General features: G+C 45.8%; 1 protein-coding gene across 1 annotated transcript in view; it reads left to right on the top strand.

The window, feature by feature from the left end:
* COL23A1 (collagen type XXIII alpha 1 chain) overlaps positions 1 to 17,222 on the top strand; it is a gene marked incomplete at both ends in the record, with an annotated part of 392,542 nt that extends 375,320 nt beyond the window's left edge. Inside the window, 8 exons of the mRNA XM_084242375.1 lie at positions 41 to 67; positions 993 to 1,055; positions 1,135 to 1,188; positions 1,366 to 1,392; positions 14,205 to 14,258; positions 14,395 to 14,481; positions 16,244 to 16,282; positions 17,133 to 17,222. Coding sequence (XP_084098501.1) covers positions 41 to 67; positions 993 to 1,055; positions 1,135 to 1,188; positions 1,366 to 1,392; positions 14,205 to 14,258; positions 14,395 to 14,481; positions 16,244 to 16,282; positions 17,133 to 17,222 — 441 coding nt within the window. The remainder of the gene's footprint in view (positions 1 to 40; positions 68 to 992; positions 1,056 to 1,134; positions 1,189 to 1,365; positions 1,393 to 14,204; positions 14,259 to 14,394; positions 14,482 to 16,243; positions 16,283 to 17,132) is intronic.
* Between the last annotated feature and the right edge of the window lie 5,490 nt (positions 17,223 to 22,712).

Here is a 22,712-nt window from a genome sequence, read left to right as displayed (position 1 = left end):
ATCTGTACACCCTTCTGATATGCTGTCCTCTCTCCTCCAGGGCCTTCAGGGAATCCAGGGTCCCAAGGTGAGTTCTGAGGGATGGGTAGAAACTCCTCTTACTTGCTACAGATCCACAGCCTGGACAGTTTCAGAAGACCTTGCTAATGGGCAAAGTAAGGGCTCCACCTCCCAAACCAGTCCAGCGTCTTCCCAGGGCCTGAATATACCCCATTCCCTGGCACAGATCTCCCTGATACCCTCAGAACGGTGACCCCCACCCCCCGACCACTCCATATACTTGGGGGGGGGGGTCTGTTCATTCACTTTCTCCCTCTGCCTGTAGTCCTTGCACGCCCTCTTCCTTGTACCCTTCCTCTACCCGATTCCACTCCCCTGCGCATCTGTCAACTGCCCACAGCCTGGACATGAAGTCTTGTGCTCAGAGTATATTATATAATGCCATGTCTCCACTCTGAAATTAAAACCATGAGTGTGGCCTGCCTGTGTCCCAGCCCCTGCAGGCCCACACAGCAGGGGAGGCCAGCTGGCCCCACTGCTTGCCACGCCCCCGGCGTCTCTACTCATTTACCCAACTGAGCACATGGCCCAACCAGATGCTTCTGGTTCTGTTTTGTCACTGTCCCCCCACATCATGTTTAGAATAGGCAGCTGCCATCAGGGACTGCATCCAAGGCTGGGACTCAGTAGTCTGATTAGTCCTCAGCCCTGCTACTTCCTGGCTGTGTGACAGAAAAAGGTGGTCCCCACCCTCATCTGTGAAGTGAATGTGACCCTAGCCATATTCCATGATTACCGAAGGAGTCCGTGTGGGAAAAGGCAAAATGTGCTCCCCCACAGTGCCATCTGATTATTCACACAGGAGGGGAAGCCCAGGCCAGGCCTGTTGGAGCCTGGAGTCTGTCCCCCAGCTTCATTCATGCTGCAAACTGTCCTGTCCTGCCATCTCTCTGGCCCCCTACCCCTGACTCATGTGGCCCCTTCAATTCCAGGGTTTGGATGGAGCAAAAGGAGAGAAGGGCGAGACAGGAGATAGAGGCCCCGCCGGGTTGCCTGTGAGTTCATGAGCCTTGTTTGCCCCAGCCATAATTCCTACAATCAGCATGCCTCTTGACCCCTTCCTTTTCCATCCAGGGGCCAGCTGGCCCACCAGGCCTTATTGGGCTGCCAGGAACCAAAGGAGAGAAGGTAATCACCTTCCTTTAGGCACACCCCCACCCCCACCATGTGTCAACTCCTGCACCTCACTGGTTCTGGGGCCAGAGTTTAGGCTTGTGGACAACTTATAAGACTGAACTTCCCAGGACCTGTGCTTCCAATGCCCCTTCCCTAACCCCTTTAAGCCTCCTATTTGTTTCTCCTCAGGGCAGGCCCGGGGAGCCAGGACTAGATGTAAGTATTCACCTTTCACAGTGATCAGGTACCAAGTATGTATAGTTTCTGTCCTCCTGCTGACCATGGAATAACCTGATTTGATTGACTGGGCTTAGCCTGCAACTGACTGGTTCTCCCTGAGTCCCCAGCACCAAGTCCAGTTCACAGCCCAGGGTAGATATTGGATGGATGGATGGATGGATGGATGGATGGATGGATGGATGGATGGATAAACAGATGTATGGAAGATTGATAAATAAGTGATATGAAGGGATGGGTAATAAATGGATGAGCAAGATGACTAGGTGGGTGGAGGATGGATGAATGAACAAGGGACAGATGATGGGTAAGTGGATGGATAGTGATAGATGACTAGAGATGAATGGTGGCTAAATGGATGTTGAATAAATTATCGATGAGTAGATGATGGATGGAAGATGGATGGGTGATGGATAAATGAATGAATGGATAACTGATGGATGATGAAGGGATAGATGGGTGGATGATGGATGGATGGATGGATGGATGAATAGATGACGGATGGATGGTGGATGAATGAATGAATTGATAAATAATAGATTAACGGATGATGAATGGATAAATGGGTGGGTAGGTGGATGCATGGATGATGAATGCTTGGATAGGTGAAAGGTGATGGAAGAATGGATAATGCATTGGAACAGGGACATGGGAAGAGCAATGAGAAGCCTATTGCAATATCCTGGTGAATGATGATGAACCTTCAGTTATGGCAGTTTTTTGGAAAGGATACCAGTCTCTTTCATTTGCAAGAGTCAGAAAGCACAACTTAAACTTAAATTCAGAGATGCAGCATTCTAATCCAGAATTCAACTGTGTCTTCACAGCCCAGCCTCTCCCTTTCTCTTATCTCTGCTTCCTCTGGATGGGCATCATTCCAAGTTCCACATTGTAATGGGATGGAACCCAGACCCACATCCTTCCAGGCCCAAATTCCAGAGAATAGCAACTTCCCTCACTCTCTACTCTTAAAAGTCTTTTTTTTAATTTATTTATTTATTTATTTGTATTTTACATCATTGTTCATTTTTATACAATGTATACTTTCTCCTCTCAGGTGTAGTCCCTGTAAAATTCCCACCACCACATCATTCTTGCACCATCACCATAGTCCCTTGTGTTCTTTTTTTTTTTTTTTTAATTTTCTAGAGGCATGTCTTATTTATTTATTTATTTATTATTTGTTTGGTTGGTTGGTTTATACATGCACTGGGTACAGTCAGAAGCGCGGGAGGGTGAGAGAATTCACCAGAGCCAGAGCGGGGAGCAGAGCAGGCAGAAGGACCGAAGTACACTGCTGAGGGGAGCAGCGGGTGGCAGGAGAGGTCTGCGCGCCATGTGGGACCCTCCTCCAGTGGCCCGGGAGCAGCCGGGGATCGAACTGGTGCCGCAGAGGCTGCGGGCAGCTTCGCAGCCCAGCGCTCAACCGCTGCGCCACCGGGGAGGCCCAGTCCCTTGTGTTCTTCCCTCCTCTGTTTTGATCCCTCTGCCTCCCCCTCCCCTGCAGAATGTCTCTAATTAATAGTTGCCTGTTAATTTTGTTTTTTCATTTATTCTTTTTCCTGATCCCTTATTTGGTTCCCCTGTATTCCTCCTATAAGTGAAACCATCTGATGTTTTTCTTTTTCTTTCTGTCTTATTTCACTGACTGCCTTAAAAGTCTTAAGTTTCATTGGCCCTAATAGGTGCCTGGTGATACATCATGTGGCCATAGGAATGCCATACTTCACCCTGATCACATGCTTCACCCTGAAGCTGGGGTGGAGTCATGGGCTGAGAGAAGGGAGGGTGCTACCCAATAAAATCAGGTAACTATTGCAAGGAAAATGTCAGCTATGCTACAAGGTCTTGGTGTCCCCCTAAAGTTTAAGGAGAAAACACCAACTTGGAGAGCAATTGTAGACATGAGAGAGAACTCTCACCTGTTTCTGACTGGGAGGACCGTGTTCCTCTGACATTAGGGGCGAAGCTAGCAAGGCTCCCTACCCCCAGCTACATGGCCACAGTTGCCTTCTAGGAGGCCTGGAGCTCAAAGAAGCTTCCCAAATCCAGGTAACCTTATCTACCTGGAGACTCCTGGCCCCGCATCTGTTCCATCAAGCTCAGCTGAAATGGGGAGTCTGCTCAGAAACCTTCCCTGCCTCTCACCTGGACAGAACAGTCCCTCTCCCTGTGACCTGTGGTATCTTAGTTCATATATCTGTCACTGAATTTTGTTCATCACCTTCCGTGCCCCACGGCCTGCCCTGTTAGACTGTGCAGTGTGGCATGAATGTACGGGGGACGGGGATGAGTTAATTTATGGACGTGACTGAGTGATAACATTAAGATGACTCATTCAAAAATCTTTGAAAGAGAAATAGAACAGATACTGATGAAATTCATATGGAACCACAAAAAACCACAAAGAGCCAAAACCCTATTGATGACAACAAAGGCGAAAGGAGGTATCACACTTCCAAACTTCAAGCTATACTACAAAGCCATAATAATTAAAACAGTTTGGCAATGAAACAAAAACAAACACACAGACCAATGGAACCAAATAGAAAGCCCAGAAATACAACCACACTTATATGGACAACTGATCTTTGACAAAGGAGCAAAGACTATGCAATGGAACACGGACAGTTTGTTCAATAAATGGTGCTGGGAAAACTGGACCACCACATGCAAAAAAATGAAACTAGACCACTACCTCTCATCGTGCACAAAAATCAACTCAAAATGAATAAAAGAACTGGACATAAGACCTGAAACCATAAAATATATAGAAGAAAATATAGGTAAAACACTGCAAGACATACATTGTAATAACATCTTTAAAGACTTATCACCCAAAACAAAGAAAGTCAAGGAAGAGGCCTCCCTGGTGGTGCAAGGGGTTAAGTACCACACTATGAAGCAATCCGCAGCCTCTGTAGCACAAGTTCGATCTCCGGCCGGCCAGGGAGAAACCACATGGTGAAGCAGACCTCTCCTGTCTTGCTTGCCTTAGCAGTGTATTTCAGTCAGTCTGCCTGTTCTGTTCCCCACTCTGTCTCTGATGAATCCTCTCACACCCCACATTTCTGGCCTGTGCCCCAGTTCTTGAATGCATAAATAAATAAATCTTTAAAAAAAAAAAAGTCAAGGAAAAGAAAAACACCTGGGATTACATCAAACTGAAAAGCTTCTGCACAGCAAGAGACATTAACCAAAACAGAGAGACACCCCACTGACTGGGAAAAAATCTTTGCACTCCAGTCAACTGATAAGGGACTGAACACAAAGATATACAAAAACAAAATAAACAATCCAGTCAAGAAATGGGCAGACATTTCTCCAAAGAGGAAATGCAAATGGTCAACAGGCATATGAAAAAATGTTCAACATCCCTTATAATCAAGGAAATGCAAATCAAAACCACACTGAGTTTGGAATGCAAATCAAAACCTCCCCAGTGGTGCAACGGTTGAGTGCTGGGTTGCAAAGCTGCCCGCAGCCTCTGCAGCGCCACTTCAATCCCCGGCTGCTCCCAGGCCACCGGAGGAGGGTCCCACATGGCGCGCAGACCTCTCCTGCCACCCGCTGCTCCCCTCAGCAGTGTACTTCGGTCCTTCTGCCTGCTCTGTTCCCTGCTCTGGCTCTGGTGAATTCTCTCACCCTCCCGCGCTTCTGACTGTACCCAGTGCTTGTATAAATAAATAAATAAATAAATAAAAGCTATGTCTTAAAAAAAAAAAAAAAACCACACTGAGATACCACCTTACACCAGTAGGAATGGCACATACCAAAAACACAAGCAACAATAAATGTTGGCGAGGATGTGGTGAAAAAGGAACATTGCTGGAGGGAGTGCAAGCTGGTGCAACCACTATGGAAAACTGTCTGAAAGTTCCTCAGTCTACTAAAAATGGAGTGACCATATGACCCGGCAACTCCACTCCTGGGATCTACCCAAAGGACACAAAAACATTGATTCAAAGGAACACCTGCACCCCTATGTTTATTGCAGCACTATTTTTACAATAGGTAAAACCTGGAAACAACACAAATGCCCATAAATAGATGATTGGATCAAGAAGATGCGGCATATATACACAATGGAATATTATTCAACAATCAAAAAAGATAAGCTCATGCCATTCACAGCAACATGGATGGAGCTAGAGGGAATTATGCTCAGAGAAATAAGCCAGAAGGAAAAACAAAAATATCAAAATGGTTTCATTTATAGCAGAAATATAGGAGAACCAAATAAGACATCAGTGTAAAAAAATAATAACAGGGAGCCTCCCTGGTGGCACAGGGGGTTAAGACACAACCTATGAAGCTATCCACAGCCACTACAGCACTAGTTCGATCCCCAGCCAGGGACCTGACCCACATGGCGCAGCTGACCTCTCCTGATTCGCCCACTGCTCCCCTCAGCTGTGTATTTCGGTCAACCTGCCTATTCCGCTCCCCACTCTGTCTCTGGTGAATCCTCTCACCCCCACATCTTTGGCCTGTACCCCAGCTCTTGTATCCATAAATAAATAAATCTTTAAAAAAAAATGGTAACAGTACAAAACACAACAAAGCAAAAACGGACAATTCTAAATTAGAGACATCCTGCAGGGGAGGAGAAGGAAGGAGGGAGGGCGGAGCACAGGGGACTGAGGTGATGGGGCACGGGTGCACTGGTGAAGGAAACTCTGTGGGGACTACACCTGAGGGGGTGGGGGGAGCAAATATTGTTTAAAAATGAACAATGATGTAAAAAATTTAAAAATTAATATAAAAAATAAAAATAGCTTTAAATAGAAAAAAGAAAAGAAAAGAGAAGGAAAAAAAATCCTTGAAAGAAGAATGTATTTCCTTCATTCCCCTAGTGAAGGGCATACCACACTACATAGGGCCACATGGGGAGGCACCAGGTTTGGTCAGGAGCCAGAAAGGAGTTGGGAAAGCCTTGGCCAGAGCTTTTGAGGGCTTTCCCTTAGAAAGACAAGGCAGGACAGAGCGAATATCTTCAGACTGGCCAGTTGGAATAGTTCCTGTGGGCCCTGGGCTATAGACATGATCTCTAGTTGCCTGTCACCTGGCCCGGGGGTGACTGCAGGCAGAGGAAATGCTGGCTTGGTGTGTGAGAGTTATCTAAAGAGGATAGTTGGGACTTAGTTGGTCTGCACGTGAAAGGCATGCTCCCTTTGCTCTCTCAGCGCTGGTGAGCAAGCACTGGGGAGGCTGTCTCTCCCTGGCCAGCTAGACATTTTTTCCTCTTTTTTTTTCAAGTAAGGTTGCATCACATCATGTAAATCCCAGGTGTTCATCACTGAGAGTCAACATGTGTAAAAACTCCCTTAAGGTCACTACTAAGAGTACAATTCTACCCTTCATCTTACCATTATTCCCTTCTTCCCAATGTCCCCACTCCTCCCCTCCCCTTTGCCTTCTGGCAACTACTTGTTGGTCTTACATCCAAATGTTCATTTTTGTTTCATTTAGGTCATTGCTTGTTTTTCTATATACCTCATGTGAATGAAATCATACAGAGATTTTTCTATCTGGCTATTTCACCAAGGATAATTCTCTTTAAGTTTATCCATATTGTTACAGATGGCAGGAATTCATCATTTTTTATAGCTGAACAATGGTGTTCCATTGTATGTATCAACTACATTTTCTTTATCCACTTGTCAATTGATTGGCACTAAGTTTGTTTCCAGTTCTTGGCTATTACAAAGAGTGTTACAACAAACATGGGTGTGCATACATCCCCTTTAATTAGCATTTTTGTATTTTTTTGGTAAATATCCAGAAGTGGAATGACTGGTTTTTATGGAACTTCTTTTTTATTTTTGAGGAATCTCCATACAGCTTTCCATAATGACTGCAATTTACAGTCCCACCAACAGTGTACAAGGGTCCCCTTCTCTCCACATCCTCTCCAATACTGGGTGTCTCTTGTCTTTTGGATAATAGCCATCCTCACAGATATTAGGTGGTATCTCATTTTGATTTGCATTTCTCTAAGAATAAAGATGATGAACATCATTTCATGTGCCTATTGGCAATATGTATGTCTTCGTTGGAGAAATGTCTGCTCTGATCCCCTACCCATTTTTTTATTGTTTTTTTTTGTTGAGTTTTATAAGTCCTTTGTTTATTTTGAATATTAGCCCTTTGTTGGACATATATTGAGCAAATATCTTCTCCCATTCAGTAGGATGTCTTTTCATTTTGTTTTTTTTTTCTTTTATATTTTTTTACATCATTTTTCATTTTTTCACAATGTCTGCATTTTCATCTTGGTTATATTCCCCATACAATTCCCACCTCCCCTTATTTTGACCCTAATCCCTCCTCCTCTCCCTGCCCCCCATAGTGTGTTTTTGGATTATAGTTACTTGTTGATTTTGATTTTTACTTTATTATAATTAGTCTTTTTCCTGGTCCCTTATTTAGGTTTTCTAAATTCCTGCTATGAATGAGACCATCCTGTATTTTTTTTCTGGTTTATTTCGCTGAGCATGATCCCTTCTAGCTCCATCCATGTTGCTGCAAATTACATGAGTTTATCTTTTTTGATTGCTGAGTAATATTCCATTATGTATATGTACCACATCTTCTTGATCCAGTCATCTATTTTTGGGCATTTGGGTTGTTTCCATAGTTTACCTATTGTAAATAGTGCTGCAATAGACATAGGGGTGCAGGTGCCCTTGAATTAATTATTCTGTGTCCTTTGGGTAAATACCTAGGAGTGGAATTGCTGGATCATATGGAAGCTCCATCTTTAGCAGGTTGAGGAATCTCCACACAGCTTTCCATAGTGGTTGGACCAGTTTGCACTCCCACCAGCAGTGCAGGAGAGTTCCTTTTTCTCCACATTCTCGCCAACATTTGTTGTAGCTAGTTTTTTTTAATATGTGCCAACCTCACTGGTGTAAGATGGTATCTCATTGTAGTTTTAATTTGCATTTCCCTGATTACAAGTGATGCTGAACAATTTTTCATATGCCATTTGCATTTCCTCTTTGGAGAAGTTAGCCATTTGCATTTCCTCTTTGGAGGAAATGTTAGCCATTTGCATTTCCTCTTTGGAGAAGTTTCTTTTCAGTTCTTCTGCCCATTTTTTGACTGGATTATTTACTTTGTTTTTGCTGAGTTTCTTCACCTCTTTGTAGATTATTGAAATCAGTCCTTTATCATTAGTGCTGTGTGCAAAAATTTTCTCCCAGTCGGTAGGGTGTCTCTTTGTTTTGGTTACTGTCTCTTTTGCTGTACAGAAGCTCTTTAATTTGATGTAGTCCCAGCTGTTTATCTTTGCCTTCACTATCACTGCTTTGGGTGATGAGTCTTTAAAGATGTTGCTGAGGTGTATGTCATGTAGTGTTTTGCCTATATTTCCTTCTATATATTTTATGGTTGCAGGTCTTATGTCTAGTTCTTTAATCCATTTTGAGTTGGTTTTTGTGCGTGGTGTGAGGTAGTAGTCAAGTTTCACTCTTTTGCATGTAGTGACCCAGTTTTCCCAGCACCATTTATTGAACAAGCTTTCTTTGCTCCATTGCATATTCTTTGCTCCTTTGTCAAAGACTGTAAATGACCGTAAATGACGGTAAATCTGTGGGTTCATTTCTGGATTTTCTGTTAGGTTCCATTGGTCCGTATGTCTGTTCTTGCGCCAATACCATGCAGTTTTGTTTATTATGGCTTTGTAGTATAGTTTGAAATCTGGGAGTGTGATGCCTCCATTCCCTTCTTTTTTTTTTTTTCAGGAGAGCTTTGGCTATTCAGGGTTTTTGGTGACTCCATATGAATTTCATCAATATTTTTTCTATTTCTTTGAAGAATGACATTGAAATTTTTATTGGAATAGCATTGAATCTATAAATTGCTTTTAGTAGGATGGACATTTTGATAATTTTAATTTTTCCAATCCATGAGCAGGGAATGTCTTTCCATTTCTTTGTGTTTTCTGCTATTTCTTTAACAGTGTTTTATAGTTTTCTTTGTATAGGTCCTTTACCGCTTTTGTTAGATTTATTTCCAAGTATTTGATTTTTTTTCGATAATAAAAAGGATGGTTTTCTTGATTTCTTCTTCTTCAGATTTATTGTTTGTGTATAGAAAGTCTACTGATTTCCGTGTGTTGATTTTGTATCCTGCCACTTTACTGAACTGATTGATGAGTTGAATTACTTTTTCTGTGGAGTTTTTGAGGTTCTCTATGTATATTATCATATCATCTGCAAATAGTGATAGTTTGACTTCTTTTCCTATTTGGATTCCTCGTATGTCTTTCTCTTGTCTTAGTGCTCTGGCTATGGAATTCCAGTATTATATTGAAAAGCAGTGGTGAGAACGGACATCCTTGTCTTGTTCAGATCTTAATGAAAATGCTTTCAGCTTTTCACCATTGAGAATGATATTGGGTATGGGCTTGTCATAGATGGCCTTTATGATGTTGAGATATGTTACTTGTATCCTGAGAATTTCAAGGGCCTTTATCATAAATGGGTGTTGTGCTTTGTCGAAAGCTTTCTCAGCATCTATTGATACTATCATATGGTTTTTATATTTCTTTTCATTGATGTTTTGGATTACATTGATTGATTTTTGGATGTTGAGCCATCCTTGTGTCCCTGGAATAAATCCTACTTGGTCGTAGTGAATTGTCTTATGGATACATTGTTGGATTCTGATAGCTAAGATTTTATTGAGAGTTTTTGCATCAGTGTTCATTAGAGAGATCGGCTTGTAGTTTTCTTTTTTTGTGTTGTCCTTGTTCAGTTTTGGTATTAGTGTAATGTTGGCTTCATAGAATGTGTTTGGTATTATCCCTATCTTCTCAATTTTTTGAAAGAGTTTATGAAGGATAGGCACTAATTCATTTCCGAATGTTTGGTAGAAATCATTTGTAAATCCATCTGGTCCTGGGCTTTTGTTTTTGGGGAGGGTTTTAATTACCATTTCAATTTCACTGCTTGTAATTGGTCTGTTTAGGTGTTCTATTTCTTCTTTATCTAGCTTTGGGTGATTGTAGAGTTGTAGGAATTTGTCCATCTCGTCTAGATTGTTGTGCTTGTTTGCATACAACTGTTCATAGTAGTTTCTGATTATTCTTTTGATTTCTGCTGTGTCCGTTGTGATTTCTCCTTTTTCATTTGTGATCCTATTTATTTGTGCTTTCTCCCATTTTTCCTTTGTGAACCTGACTAGGGGTTTGTCTATTTTATTTATTTTTTCAAAGAACCAACTTTTGGTTTCATTAATCTTTTAGATTGTTTTTTAGTTTCTATTTCATTTATTTCTGCTTTGATTTTTATTATTCCCTTTCTTCTACTGGTTTTAGGGTTTTTTTGTTATTCTTTTCCTAGTTCTTTGAGATGGGTGATTACGAGTTCTTTCTTTCTTTTTTTTTTAAAGATTTATTTATTTATTTATACAAGCACTGGGCACAGTCAGAAGTGCAGGAGGGTGAGAGAATTCACCAGAGCCAGAGCGGGGAGCAGAGCAGGCAGAAGGACCGAAGTACACTGCTGAGGGGAGCAGCGGGCGGCAGGAGAGGTCTGCGCGCCATGTGGGACCCTCTTCTGGTGGCCAGGGAGCAGCTGGGGATCGAACCTGTGCTGCAGAGGCTGTGGGCAGCTTCGCAACCCAGCGCACAACCGCTGCACCACCGGGGAGTCTCTCTTTGAGTTCTTTCTTGTTTGTTGGTGTGAGCCTGTATTAAAATGTATTTTCCTCTTATTACTGCTTTTGCTGCATCCCATACATTTAGGAAATTGGTGTCCTCCTTGTCATTCAACTCAAAGTATTTTTAAATTTCTTCTTTGATCTCCTCATTAGTCCATTGGTCTTCCATTAGTGTGGGTTTCAATGTCCATGAGGTAGGAGGATTCCTTGCCTCTTTTTATGGTTCATTTCTAGCTTGATGCCTTCACAGTCAGAGAAGATGGTTGGTATGATTGCAATCTTGGTGTATCTGTTGATGTTTGTCTTGTGCCCCAGTATGTGATTGATCCTAGAGAATGATCCGTGTGTGCTTGAGAAAATTGTGTACTCAGACTTTTTTGGCTTTAGTGTTCTATAGATGTCTGTTAAGCCCATAAGCTCTAGATCCTTATTTAGAGCTTTGGTGTCCTTACTTATTTTCTGTCTCGTTGATCTATCTGTTGTTGATAATGGTGTGTTGAAGTCTCCTACTACATGTGTTTTCTCTGATGTCTGTTTCCAGAAATGATAATAGTTGTCTGATATATTTTGATGCTCCTTCATTTGGTGAGTATATGTTAATGAGTGTTATTTCTTCTTGAAGTATTGTCCCCTTGATCATGATGTAGTGACCATCTGTGTCTCTTTTTTACCTTTTTGAGTTTGAAATCTGTTTTATCTAATATAAGTATTGCTGTTCCTTCCTTCTTTTTTGGTCCATTTGCTTGTAGGATTGTTTTCCATCCTTTTGCTTTCAGTCTATTTTTATCTTTTGTAGTTAAATGTGTTTCCTGGAGACAGCCAAAAGTTGGGTTTTTTTCTTTTCCAGCCTGAGACTCTGTGTCTTTTTATTGAAGGGTTTAGTCCATTTACATTTAGAACTAATATTGATATGTTAGCCTCTGTATTTGCCATTTTGTTGTCTTTTTTCTGGTTTTATTTGTTTGTTTGTTTGTTTCAATTTTTTGTCTTGTTTCGTTCTTATTCATCCCTCTGTTGGTTCTAGCTTTAGGACTCCTTGTAGTATTTTTTGGAGTAGGGGTTTAGTCATAATGAAATTCTGGAGTTTCTGTTTGTCTGGGAAGGTCCTAATTCTTTCTTCATAGAGGAAGGAAAGCTTTGCAGGATAGAGTATTCTTGGTTGGCATTTGTTGTCTTGGAGTTTATTGACTATTTCCCTCCACTCTCTCCTTGCCCATAGTATTTCTTCAGAGAAGTCTGAGGTCAGCCTGATTGGTTTTTCCTTTGTATGTTATCTGTTTCTTCCCTCTTGTCAGCTTCATTATTTCTCCTTGTCTTGGATCTTGGGAGCTTTACTATTATGTGTCATGCTGTATTTTTCCTTTCATCATGGAAGTTTGCTGTTCTTCTTGCTTCTTGTATGTCATTTTCAGCAACTTTTTCATGTTTGGGAAGTTCTCTTCAATTATTTCCTTGGATATTTTCTCTGTTCCTATGTCTCTCCACTCCTTCTGGGATTCCTATAACTCTTATATTTCCTTTCCTCATGGAGTCAGACAATTCCCGAAGTCTTTCTTCATTCTTTTTCCTTCATATTTCTCTTTCCTTTTCTGTTTTGGTTCGTTTTATTTCTGTGTCTTCAAGAGTGTTTATTCGTTCTTCCATTTCATCTATTCTGTTTTCAGAATATTTCTATTCTGCTTTTCCCAGAGTTCTTTAGCTCCTCCATAAATCCTTTGATCTCCTGCATTTCCTTCACTTCCCTCTTTAGGGACTCAGTGTCATTCTTCTGATCATTGATTATTTTTCCCATATCATTTTTGACTTCTTTCAGTTTTTTAATCATGGCGATTTTAAATTCTCTATCAGGAAGGCTCAGAAGTTCTTCCAAGTCACTGTTGTTGCATTCTAGTGGGTTATTTTCTTTTTGTGATGTGTCTTTTCCTTGACGACTTGCTTGCTTGCTTGCAGTTTTTCTTCTCCCTGCTGCTTGTTTTCTAATTTGTCCTATGCATTGGGACACTGTGTCACTGGTATTGACTGGCATCTTTTTGGTGTGCTCTTTTTGGGATGTCAGAAACTGGTGGTCCAATCGAGTCAAAAACTGTTATGCCAAAAGTCCAGTAGGGCAGTGATACTATGAATATGTAGTGTTCGCTGTCACAGAAAATCTCCTTCTGTATTTGTTTAATTCCAGAGGTGGGTCTTGTGGTCCCACAGACTGCTCTGTCCATGGCTGGATCGCCTGCTGGGCTCCAAATTGCTGGATCCCCCCCTGGGCTCCAACTGGTGGCCAGACAGGGCCTGGCTTATGGGGGCTTTTCAGCTCACCTCTGGCTGTGGGGGCAGCCCTTTCCCAGTTCCACGCAGTCTAGGCAGATTCTGGACACAAAGATACCTGGTCTAAAATGGCGAGTCAAGAGGGTACTTCCCCGCACCCACGGTATGCCCAGATGGTGGCTGGATCCCCCCTCTCTGTCTTTTCATTTTGATGCAAGTTTCTTTCATTGTGCAGGAGCTTTTTAGTTTGATGTAGTCTCATTTGTTCATTTTTGTTTTTGTTTCCCTTGCCATCGGAGCAACAGGACTTTTAACAAGTTGAAACAGACTATAAGAGGCAGAAAATAAAAAAACATAATTAATAAAGAAGGAACATATCAGATCTGGATGATGAATGGACAATAGATGAATAATGATGAATAGAAGATGGATGGATGGTGGATGAATTTATCTGAAAGCTCAGTTCCTAGTAGATGCTTGAAAATGTTTGAATGGATGGGGAGGAGGAGAAATGTATGAAAGGACTGAGTCAAAGGCAGAGAGTGCAATCACCAATTCTCAGTCAGTTGAAGATGGTGACACACTTCCATGGGTTTCCTGGCTCTCTATCTCCATCTAAGCCAGGGCTAATACCAACTAAATCTGACCATTATATGAGAGAAGATCCCTTGCTAGTGGCACTACTGAGCTCTTTCTTCCATAAACACAACATAGTCACCTAGGAGCTGGGGCTGGCTAACTTGTGCCATGAATATGCATGGAGGGAGGGGGCAGTGATGGACTGGAAGGGAGCAGAAATGAACGGATGACAGCAGCAAACCTCAGATCTTATTTTCAACTTTAATCTTCGATCCTTTTGTCAGGGTTTCCCTGGACCCCGCGGGGAGAAAGGTGACCGGAGTGAACGTGGAGAAAAGGTGGGGGCAGGTGGAGAGAAAACAGAGGCAGATGGAGGCTGGGAGGGGGCACAGGGCAGGCTGCAGACCCAGGCTCATCTCTCTGGTAAGTGTTGTTGGCCAGCCATGGCCATGACCCCATCTCCTCCTTGTACAGGGGGAGCGAGGTGTCCCAGGACGGAAAGGAGTGAAGGGCCAGAAGGGTGAACCGGGACCACCAGGCCTGGACCAGCCATGTCCTGTGGTACGTGTCAGAGCAGTTTAGGCACCTCAACCCATTCTTTGCTGCCCTAGGCTGGGTCCAACATCTTCCCAGTTCTCAGAGCTCAGCTGCACATCCCAGAAGTCAAACTGGCTCTGCCTGGGGTGCCCATGCTGACAGGCCGCCATTGCTAGCACTGCTGTCAAGCTCCTCTCACTCTGTTCCCAGGCACAGGGGATCCAACCCCTCTACAGAGATGAAAGCCTGGCCAGAGGCAGAGTCCCCTCAGCATCCAGGGCCATAGGGGGAGCGGAAACTACCTTGCCTCTGAGTCTTTGCTCTCCACCCCTGAAAAATGTTTTTTTGGTCTGGGGTGGTTCTACCTCTCCCCCTGAATCTCCATATGCCCTAGAGCCCCTTCTTTTCCTTTGCACACCCCCAATCTTTTTCCTTTCCATTTTCTCCCACAGCCCCCAGCCTGGTTTCTGAAATAACCAATTCAGTTTCCTCTTTCCAGAAGGGAGGAGGGTTTACATGTTGAACTTTTCCGGAGGAACTCAGAAAAGACCAGAAAAACACAACTGAGTTTCCATATGACCACATATTCAGACCCAGCTCTGCTGCAGCCCCCAGAGCATGGAGAGGGGCCTCCAGCTATGATGTGTACAGGTCGCCTTCCAAAGGGGTACCAGAGCCAGGGACCCAGACCTCTGACATCCTTTGTCCCTTAGTCTCATCCATATAGTGGGACACCAATTCCTTCCTCTGTTGGTTTTGAGGAATCTATTAAGTGAAGACATGAACAGAGCAAAAGCACACACACAGAAATGCCAGGGACAGCAGGGGACAGGTGGCCCCATACCTCATGCCCTGGGCCAGGACTTCCCTCTAAGTCATAAGTGTGTGTCTTTGAAACAGGAGAATCCTAAATGCGGAAGCAAACAAGGGGCCCTGGGGTCCAGGGTCCTAACGAGGGGCAGTGGGCCCTGGCCTGTGGTATACGGTCTGGTCTGCTGTATGCTGTGCTGTGCTCTGCTGAGCCAGCCCTCTGGGTCGCCTGTGCCTGCGGCTCTGCCCTGCATTTCCTCGCCGCCTGCCTTTGCATTCTCCCTTCCTCCCCACTTCCTTTCAGGCCCCAGCCTGTACTCCCACATGTCCTAGGCCTGTGCATGTGTCTCAGAATAGAGTGTGCATTCACCATAAGAGTCCCAGGGACTCTAGGCTGAAGGTCAGCCTTTGTCCCTTTCTAGTTCCCCCAGTACAAGAAACCCATCCACTGCTCATGTAAGATGGCTGAGTTGCCCAGCTGGTGCCCCTAGACAAGGGTGTGGTGGCCACACCCTTGTCTAGTTTGTGCCCTGATGGCCTTCACCTGCCTCACTCTGTCTGCTACCCAGACAGACCTGAGAGGGATGCCATTTATTCACTCATGGAGAAAGCTCTCAGACCCCCAGTGAGAGGGACCAGGGCCACTGTCAAGACCACCAGGCAGGAAGCTATGCAGCCCCTCTCCCTCAGCAGGGCCAGCCCATGCCTTCTCCTGGCCTCAAATGTCCAGCCCACTGCCTGGTAGCCCACACTGTCCTCCTGGTCTGCACAGTCCTTTGAAAGCACACTTAGGACAAGCAGTCAGGGGTCTTGTATCCTGAGACTGGCTACCCAGGGGTCAGGGCAGGCATTCGAGCCTTGCCTTGATGGCATCCAGCAGCCTCAGGTGGAAGCTCCTAGACTGCACCTCCCTGTAAAATGGCAGGGGTGTGTGGAATATAGAGAACCCCATCACTGAAGCCTCCTTCCTTTCTAGGGCCCCGACGGGCTGCCCGTGCCTGGCTGCTGGCATAAGGTACCTTGCAAAAAAGGGTCTCCCCCCAGACTGGGCGAAGGTAGGGGGAACAATGAGGGGTCCCAAGGTTGGGTGTCAGTGGCCTCCCATACAATCAGAGTGAATAATGGTTTCCCTTCACCACCCTAGTTTCAACTCTCCCATCATGTGATCTGTGGTCCCGGGTGATTGTGTTCAACCCATCCTGTTGGTCATCCAGGCCCCACTAGTGCAAAACATCAGCACCCCTGGGACTTTGTCCAACTGCCCCACCATGAGGGTGTAGGGGCCAAGATCCAAGTGGTTTGGGGGCGCACATGCTCCACAAATATATCAAGACAGGTGCCCAGGCCAGGGTGGATGCCTCATGACCTCTCCTCACCTTCAGTCTTTCCCTCCGCTTCCAGTGATCCCCAGGACCCAGGTCACAACCTGTACAGATCCATGTGGACTTTTTTAATGTTTGTAAAAAAAAAAAAAAAAAACAGTAATATATTGATTTTTTTATGGGATGTCCCACCTGTGGCCTTTTAACATCTAAGAGATGCCCACCCCAGCACGGGAATGACCAGCGTGTAAGGCTGGCAGGAAAGTGGCTAGGCCAGTCGCCAGGAATGGTGTACCCATGGCTTTCTTGGAAGGAAACGAAGGCGAAAGTGCCTGGCTCAGGTGAGCCTGCAAAGACACCAGGTTGGGCCTTCGGTCACCTGATCAGCAGAGAGACTCCAGCTGCCCCCTGTCCCCTGAAGCTCTGGAGCCCCCGGGCCTGACCCCATTCAAAAATGTCAGAACTTGGACTAACACTGAAGATGCTCCCAGCCTCTCTGGCCTCAGTCAGAGCCAGCTTGCCCACTCTTTGGGGTCCCCCTAGGCCCTGGGCTCACCAGGGCAGGACAAGACTCTGGCCCAGCACTTGAAGTTGGATGCTGGAAGCTGTGGCAAGCAGCCTGGACAGATCTAGCTGCCGTCCAGTTCAGTAGACCTCAGGAAGCCAGCCTACGTCCTCTGATCCCAAGTAGAGACCAAGCACTGTGATCGCCATCATGTGGACCCAGCTGGTGGACCCAAATGGAGGGACCCCCATGATGCCCAAGTGCAGAGGACAATGGGGCACAGGCTGCAGTGGCTGCTACTTCCTATTTGTCTCCACGCCACCCAAAACAGGGACTTAGCTGCCTGAGGAGACGGGCCTCCGGCTCAGAGCTCAGATTTCACTGGCCCCAAGTCTCCCACGCAGGAGAACTCTGGTCAGCCAGCCAAAATGGTCCTCCTGGACCATTTTGGATACAGGAAAAGAGCCTCAGGGCTGGTTCCCAGCCACCTGACCAGGGGGCCGTTGGGAGAAGAAGCTTCCCTCCTCCAGCCACCACTCTGGCCCAGCTACTTGCTTCTCCTCTCTGTATAGATGGATATCGCTGTGTTAATAAACTGCCAAGGTGTGTCTGGGTGTGTCTGTCCTTGCAGACTGCCCCTCAGTGGGGTACCCCTGGGTAAGGTTTGACAAATAACAAAAAAAACAACCCCATTCCTTTAAAGATCAAACTTCCTTTGTTAAATGATCCTTGAATTGGGTAGTATCCCGCCTGCTTTTATAAGCAGGAAGAAGCGAGATTAGGGATGAAGGAATTATTTCAGGCTTAGGCAGCCTGCATTTGGGGAATGCAAACAGGTCCCTAGCATGATCTCATCTTCCTTGGGGAATTGGAAAAGATGATCTCATTGGTGCCAGTCAGAAAATTCCATGCTCACCAGGTAGGAATCCAACCCTGGGGAGGCTGAAACCGCAGAGGGTTTAAAATCACAGTTAAGCTAGGTCTTAAGTCTTTGTGGGCTTAACAAGTGCCTCCATCCTGGACCTCTTTTTTAACAGGTTTCAGTGTGTCCTTTGATGGGTGGTCAGAGATAAGGGGACTTTCCCCGGGCCCAGGCGGCCCTGGAAACCAGAGGAAGCAGTTCAGGTCAGGGAAAGATGGCGTTTAGAAGGAGGAAGACACGGACTAGAGGCCTGGACCTGCCGTTACTATCTGAGCCCTCTGACCAGTTGCATGCCTCACTGGGCCTTTGAGGAGTCCACTGACCAGTGACTGCTCTATAACAAATCACCTCTAAATGTGTTGCCCTAAAGCAATGGGCCCCTCTATTTCTGGCTTGCAAGGGGTTAAAGGGTTAATGGGCTCAGCAGGTGGTGGTTGCTCAAGTTCTCCCACACCTAGTGGGCAATGCTGACTCTCAGCTGAGAGGGCAGGAGTCCAGAACACCGGGCCTCCCTTTAGTCTGGGCTTCCTCGAAACATGGCACTGGATTCCAAGGGTAAATGTCCTGGGTGGACCCAGTGAAAGTGAGGTCAGCTTGTATGGCCAAGCCTTAAAAGTCACATGGTTTCACTTCCTGCCAGAATTAGAAGTTTATCCCAATTCAAGGGAAAAGTGTCAGTCTCCTATTTTTCTTTAAAGGATTGATTTATTTATGCACACGAGAGCTGGGGTACAGGCCAGAGGTGTGGAGGGTGAGAGGATTCACCAGAGACAGAGTAGGGAACCAAACAGGCAGATTGACTGAAATACACTGCTGAGGGGAGCAGCGGATGAGACAGGAGAGGTCTGCTGCGCTATGTGGGCCTCCTCCCTGGCTGGGCATCGAACTCGTGCTGCAGTGGCTGCTCATAGCTTCATAGGTTGTGTCTTAACCCCTTGTGCCACCAGTCCCTATTTTAAGAAGTAAATGTTGAGTTACTGATCTTTTTGCTATGCTCTTAGAAAATTCAACTTGCCACCTCATTTGACAGTGATGCTCACACCAGATTGTGGTCAAGTGAAAACAATTATGTGGAATACTTGAAGAACCTAGAACAGGTCAGGTGCCTGGAAGCACCCATGACTCAGTTCCCTCTCTCCTCCTGACACAAGACCAAACAAGTCTGACATAGTCGAACAGCATGTCTGTGCCTCTCATCCCAGCTGGTCCTACAACAACCCTGAGAGGGACCCAGGGAATGTGTCCCTGGTTCACAGATGACAACACCAGACACATGCAGGGTGGTATAGACGAGACAGTGTCTCCAGACTTATCCTTCCCCAAGCACTGAGGCCTACGGAGGGTCACAGAATGGGTAGTCCCCCCACCACGACATGCACATTGCTACATGACTCCCTTGATAAGCAGGAGAGGCCCAGCCACGATGGCAAAGAAGGAGGAACTCATCAAGTCCCCACCTCTGTCTCCCTAAGTCGCCACTGGTAATGGCAATCCAGGTCCTTGGGGCTGTGATGACTGATGGAGGCCACTGGGCTTCCAAGAGTCTTTGGAGCACTAGCACCACATCTCACAAATCAACTGCACCCCACAGCTTGTCATCCACTCCTTCCTCCACCCAGGTACCTCCCGGGTACCTCATCAGCCTTTTGAAGGGCAGAAGCTGTGTGGTAGGTGTCACCAAGTCCGTGACATGTGGTAAGACTGAGGCTCCACAGGGAGAGTCGCCTACCCTGGGATGCAAAGCCAGGAGGTGGTGGCAGACTTGTGCCTGGCCTTCAGATGTCCTCCAATTCATCTTTCTGAAATTGCCTGGAAGACATGGAGTTTGCTAGGCAGCGCCAAAGATGGGGTATAATTAATGGGCAGATCTCCCTGGGGTGGAAGTCATGTGTTCCCCTTCCCCCAGGAGGAGGCCATTCATGGCTAAACGCTGCCCTCTTGTGGCATCATACCACATATCCTCAGGTTGGCAAACAACCTAGAACCTACTGAGCCCTCCAAGAATTTGGAGTAGAAGCAAGAGATCACAGAAGAGTAAATGACTTGATCAAGGTCTGGAGCACCCTGCCTTCCAGCTGAGCCCTGAGAACGGTAGGGTCTCATCTGTTGCTAAGAAAGGTAGCTCTGCCTCACACTCCCATTTGAAAGAAAAGCTTGTTTATTGAACCCCACTCTGTTCCATGGTGGCTAAACTGATCACAAGCATTTCACTTTTGCAGATGAATGTGAGGCTTAGGAGCATTGGGCTCACCTAGGTCTCCTTCTTCCTGATCTGTGGGTATTGCTAGAGATGAAAGGGATGCTTATAGTTGTCTCAATAATTCAGGGACACTCCTAGCATTCAGCAGGCAGAGCTAAGGATATCAAACATTGGAAACATATGAGACAGTCCTGCCCAATGATAACTCATCTCACCAAGAACACCAGTGCTGCCTGCTTTGAGAAACACCATGCCCTGGATTCAAATCTTGACTAGTCACATCTCCCCCTTCCCCTGTTTTTGGCCTCCAATGGCACCCCCAAATGCAGGACATGAGATAACAGACAGAGGAATGCTTAGCAAGGGGCCAGGGCCAGGAAGGAGTGAGCTTTTATGAACAGGAAAATAGGAGAGGATTACCGCTGGTGTCCTGCCCCCTGTTGTAGATACTCTTGGCCAACTGGTCTGACATCCGATTGCATGGCCTCCAGACCCTGCACATCCCCCGAGCTTATGAGATATGGGCCAGGCCAGGCTGTAGTCTCCTCACTCCCTTCTCTGAGATTGGAAAAACCTCTGATTCAACTTGACTTATCTGAGCTTTCCTGGACCTATAATAAGACAGACCTGTGTTTGGGCTGCAAGATAGGGCCAATGATAGGAACCAAATGAGACATCCCTCATGCACACATTCCACTAAAAGCTGAAACCACAGGACATAGAGGCACCCATGGGTTTCTCCACCAAAGAGGAACAGATCCATTGAAATACCCACTGACCCCTCAGTCCCACTTATCTGTCACCTACAGGGGTGGGGGAGGAACCCCAGAAAAGTACAGGCCACAAGCAACCTCTCTTGGTTAATTTGGGAGAAACTTTTTTTCAAGAATCACACATAGGGTTCAATTCAACTCTGCAATGAAAAGAGAAATTCCATTCAGTTTGGGAATTTGAAAAAGTTCGGGAGGTAATAGTTGCAAAGTCCCTGAATTGTACACTTAAAATACTTAAGATGAAAAGTTCCATGTTATGTTTGTTACCACAATTTTCTTAAATGTCAACTGCTCTTTAATAAATATCTTGGGCATTTTACGGTTTTATGGGGTGAAAATGATATCAGCAAAAAGGAAGCAAAGTCGAAGTTGGGAGTGTGAAGAGGTAGACAGGAGAGCCAAACAGGGGCCTCCCCTTTCCCTGTTCACCCAGGACACCCTCAGATTGCAGCCCCAGGTTCTAGTTCTAGGGTTCATGGAGGCAGAAAGTCCCAGTGCCCCACACCAGGAAGGCAAATCGTTCTGCTATCCCAGCTTCCCAGGCCCTTGGGGGCATTTCCCTCTCACTCCCTGTACTGGGAGTCAGGCAGACCAGAGCTGGACTTCAGCCTCTGTTGCATATTTGCTGTGTTTCTGAGAGAAACGACCTTTCTCTTTCTGGGCTCCAGGTTCATGAGACCTCCTTTTTTTTTTTTTTAATAATTTATTTATATTTTACATCATTGTTCTTTTTTTTTTTTACAATGTTTGCTTTCTTTTCTCAGATGTAGTCCCCATAGAATTCCCACCACAAATTCACCCGTGCACCATCACCATAGTCCCTTGTGCTCTTCCCGCCCGCCCTCATTTTGATCCCTCTCCCTCTTCCTCCCCTGCAGAATGCCTCTGATTTTAGTTGTCTGTTTATTTTTGTTTTGTTGTGTTGTTTTTTGTTGTTATTTTTATTGTTTTTTTTTCCTGATCCCTTATTTGGTTCCCCTATAGTCCTCCTATAAGTGAAACCATCTCTTTGTATTTTAACACGGCATGGTGCAGATAGATCTGTTTTTCCCTGCCTGGATTCTAGCAGGAACGGTGCTTCCCTGAAGGCAGTGCCTGAGACCTCCTTGGTCAGCCCTTGCAGAAGCCCTGTGCCCGCCCTCTACTCTTACTGCTGATCCTTCCTGCTGCTCAAATACCAGATCCTGCTCCAGTGCTTCACCTATCCTGAGCCTCCAGCTGTGTACCATACTGGGTGCCCCTTACACATTCCCAGTCATCACACGCGCCAGGTATTACAGTGCTTGCCATTTTATGCACAATGAAAGCGACTCAGAGATTGAGCCCGAGGCTCCCCGGAGCGAGAACCGTTAGAGCTCAAAGCCCTGCTTGGGAGCTGGAAACATTGGCAGGGTCACCCGAGGACACTTCCCAGAGAAGGATCCGCGGGAAGAGGAGCGCGAGGCATGAGGTGCGTCTGGGCAGCAGGGCTACTGCAGCATTCGGCGAGGCGAGCACAAACCCGACTCCCGGGAAGAGATTCCCAAAGACCCACGCGGTGGTGGGGAAGGCGTCAGCCTGGTCCGCGGAATGAATGAGATCCCAAAAGTGAAATAAACCACTGGGACACCGGACCAGCGGAGCGATCTGCGGGGGGCAGATCCAAGGCGCACTGGGGCGGGGCCTGGATGGGGCGGGGCCGGGGCGGGGCGGGGCGGGGCCGGGGCGGGGCGGGGCCGGGGCG

This window comes from Talpa europaea, assembly GCF_964194135.1.
Source record: "Talpa europaea genome assembly, chromosome: 9".
Classification (NCBI taxonomy): Eukaryota; Metazoa; Chordata; class Mammalia; order Eulipotyphla; family Talpidae; genus Talpa; species Talpa europaea.
The sequence above is the reverse complement of the archived record's forward strand: the minus strand, read 5'-3'. Positions and strand labels throughout refer to the sequence as shown.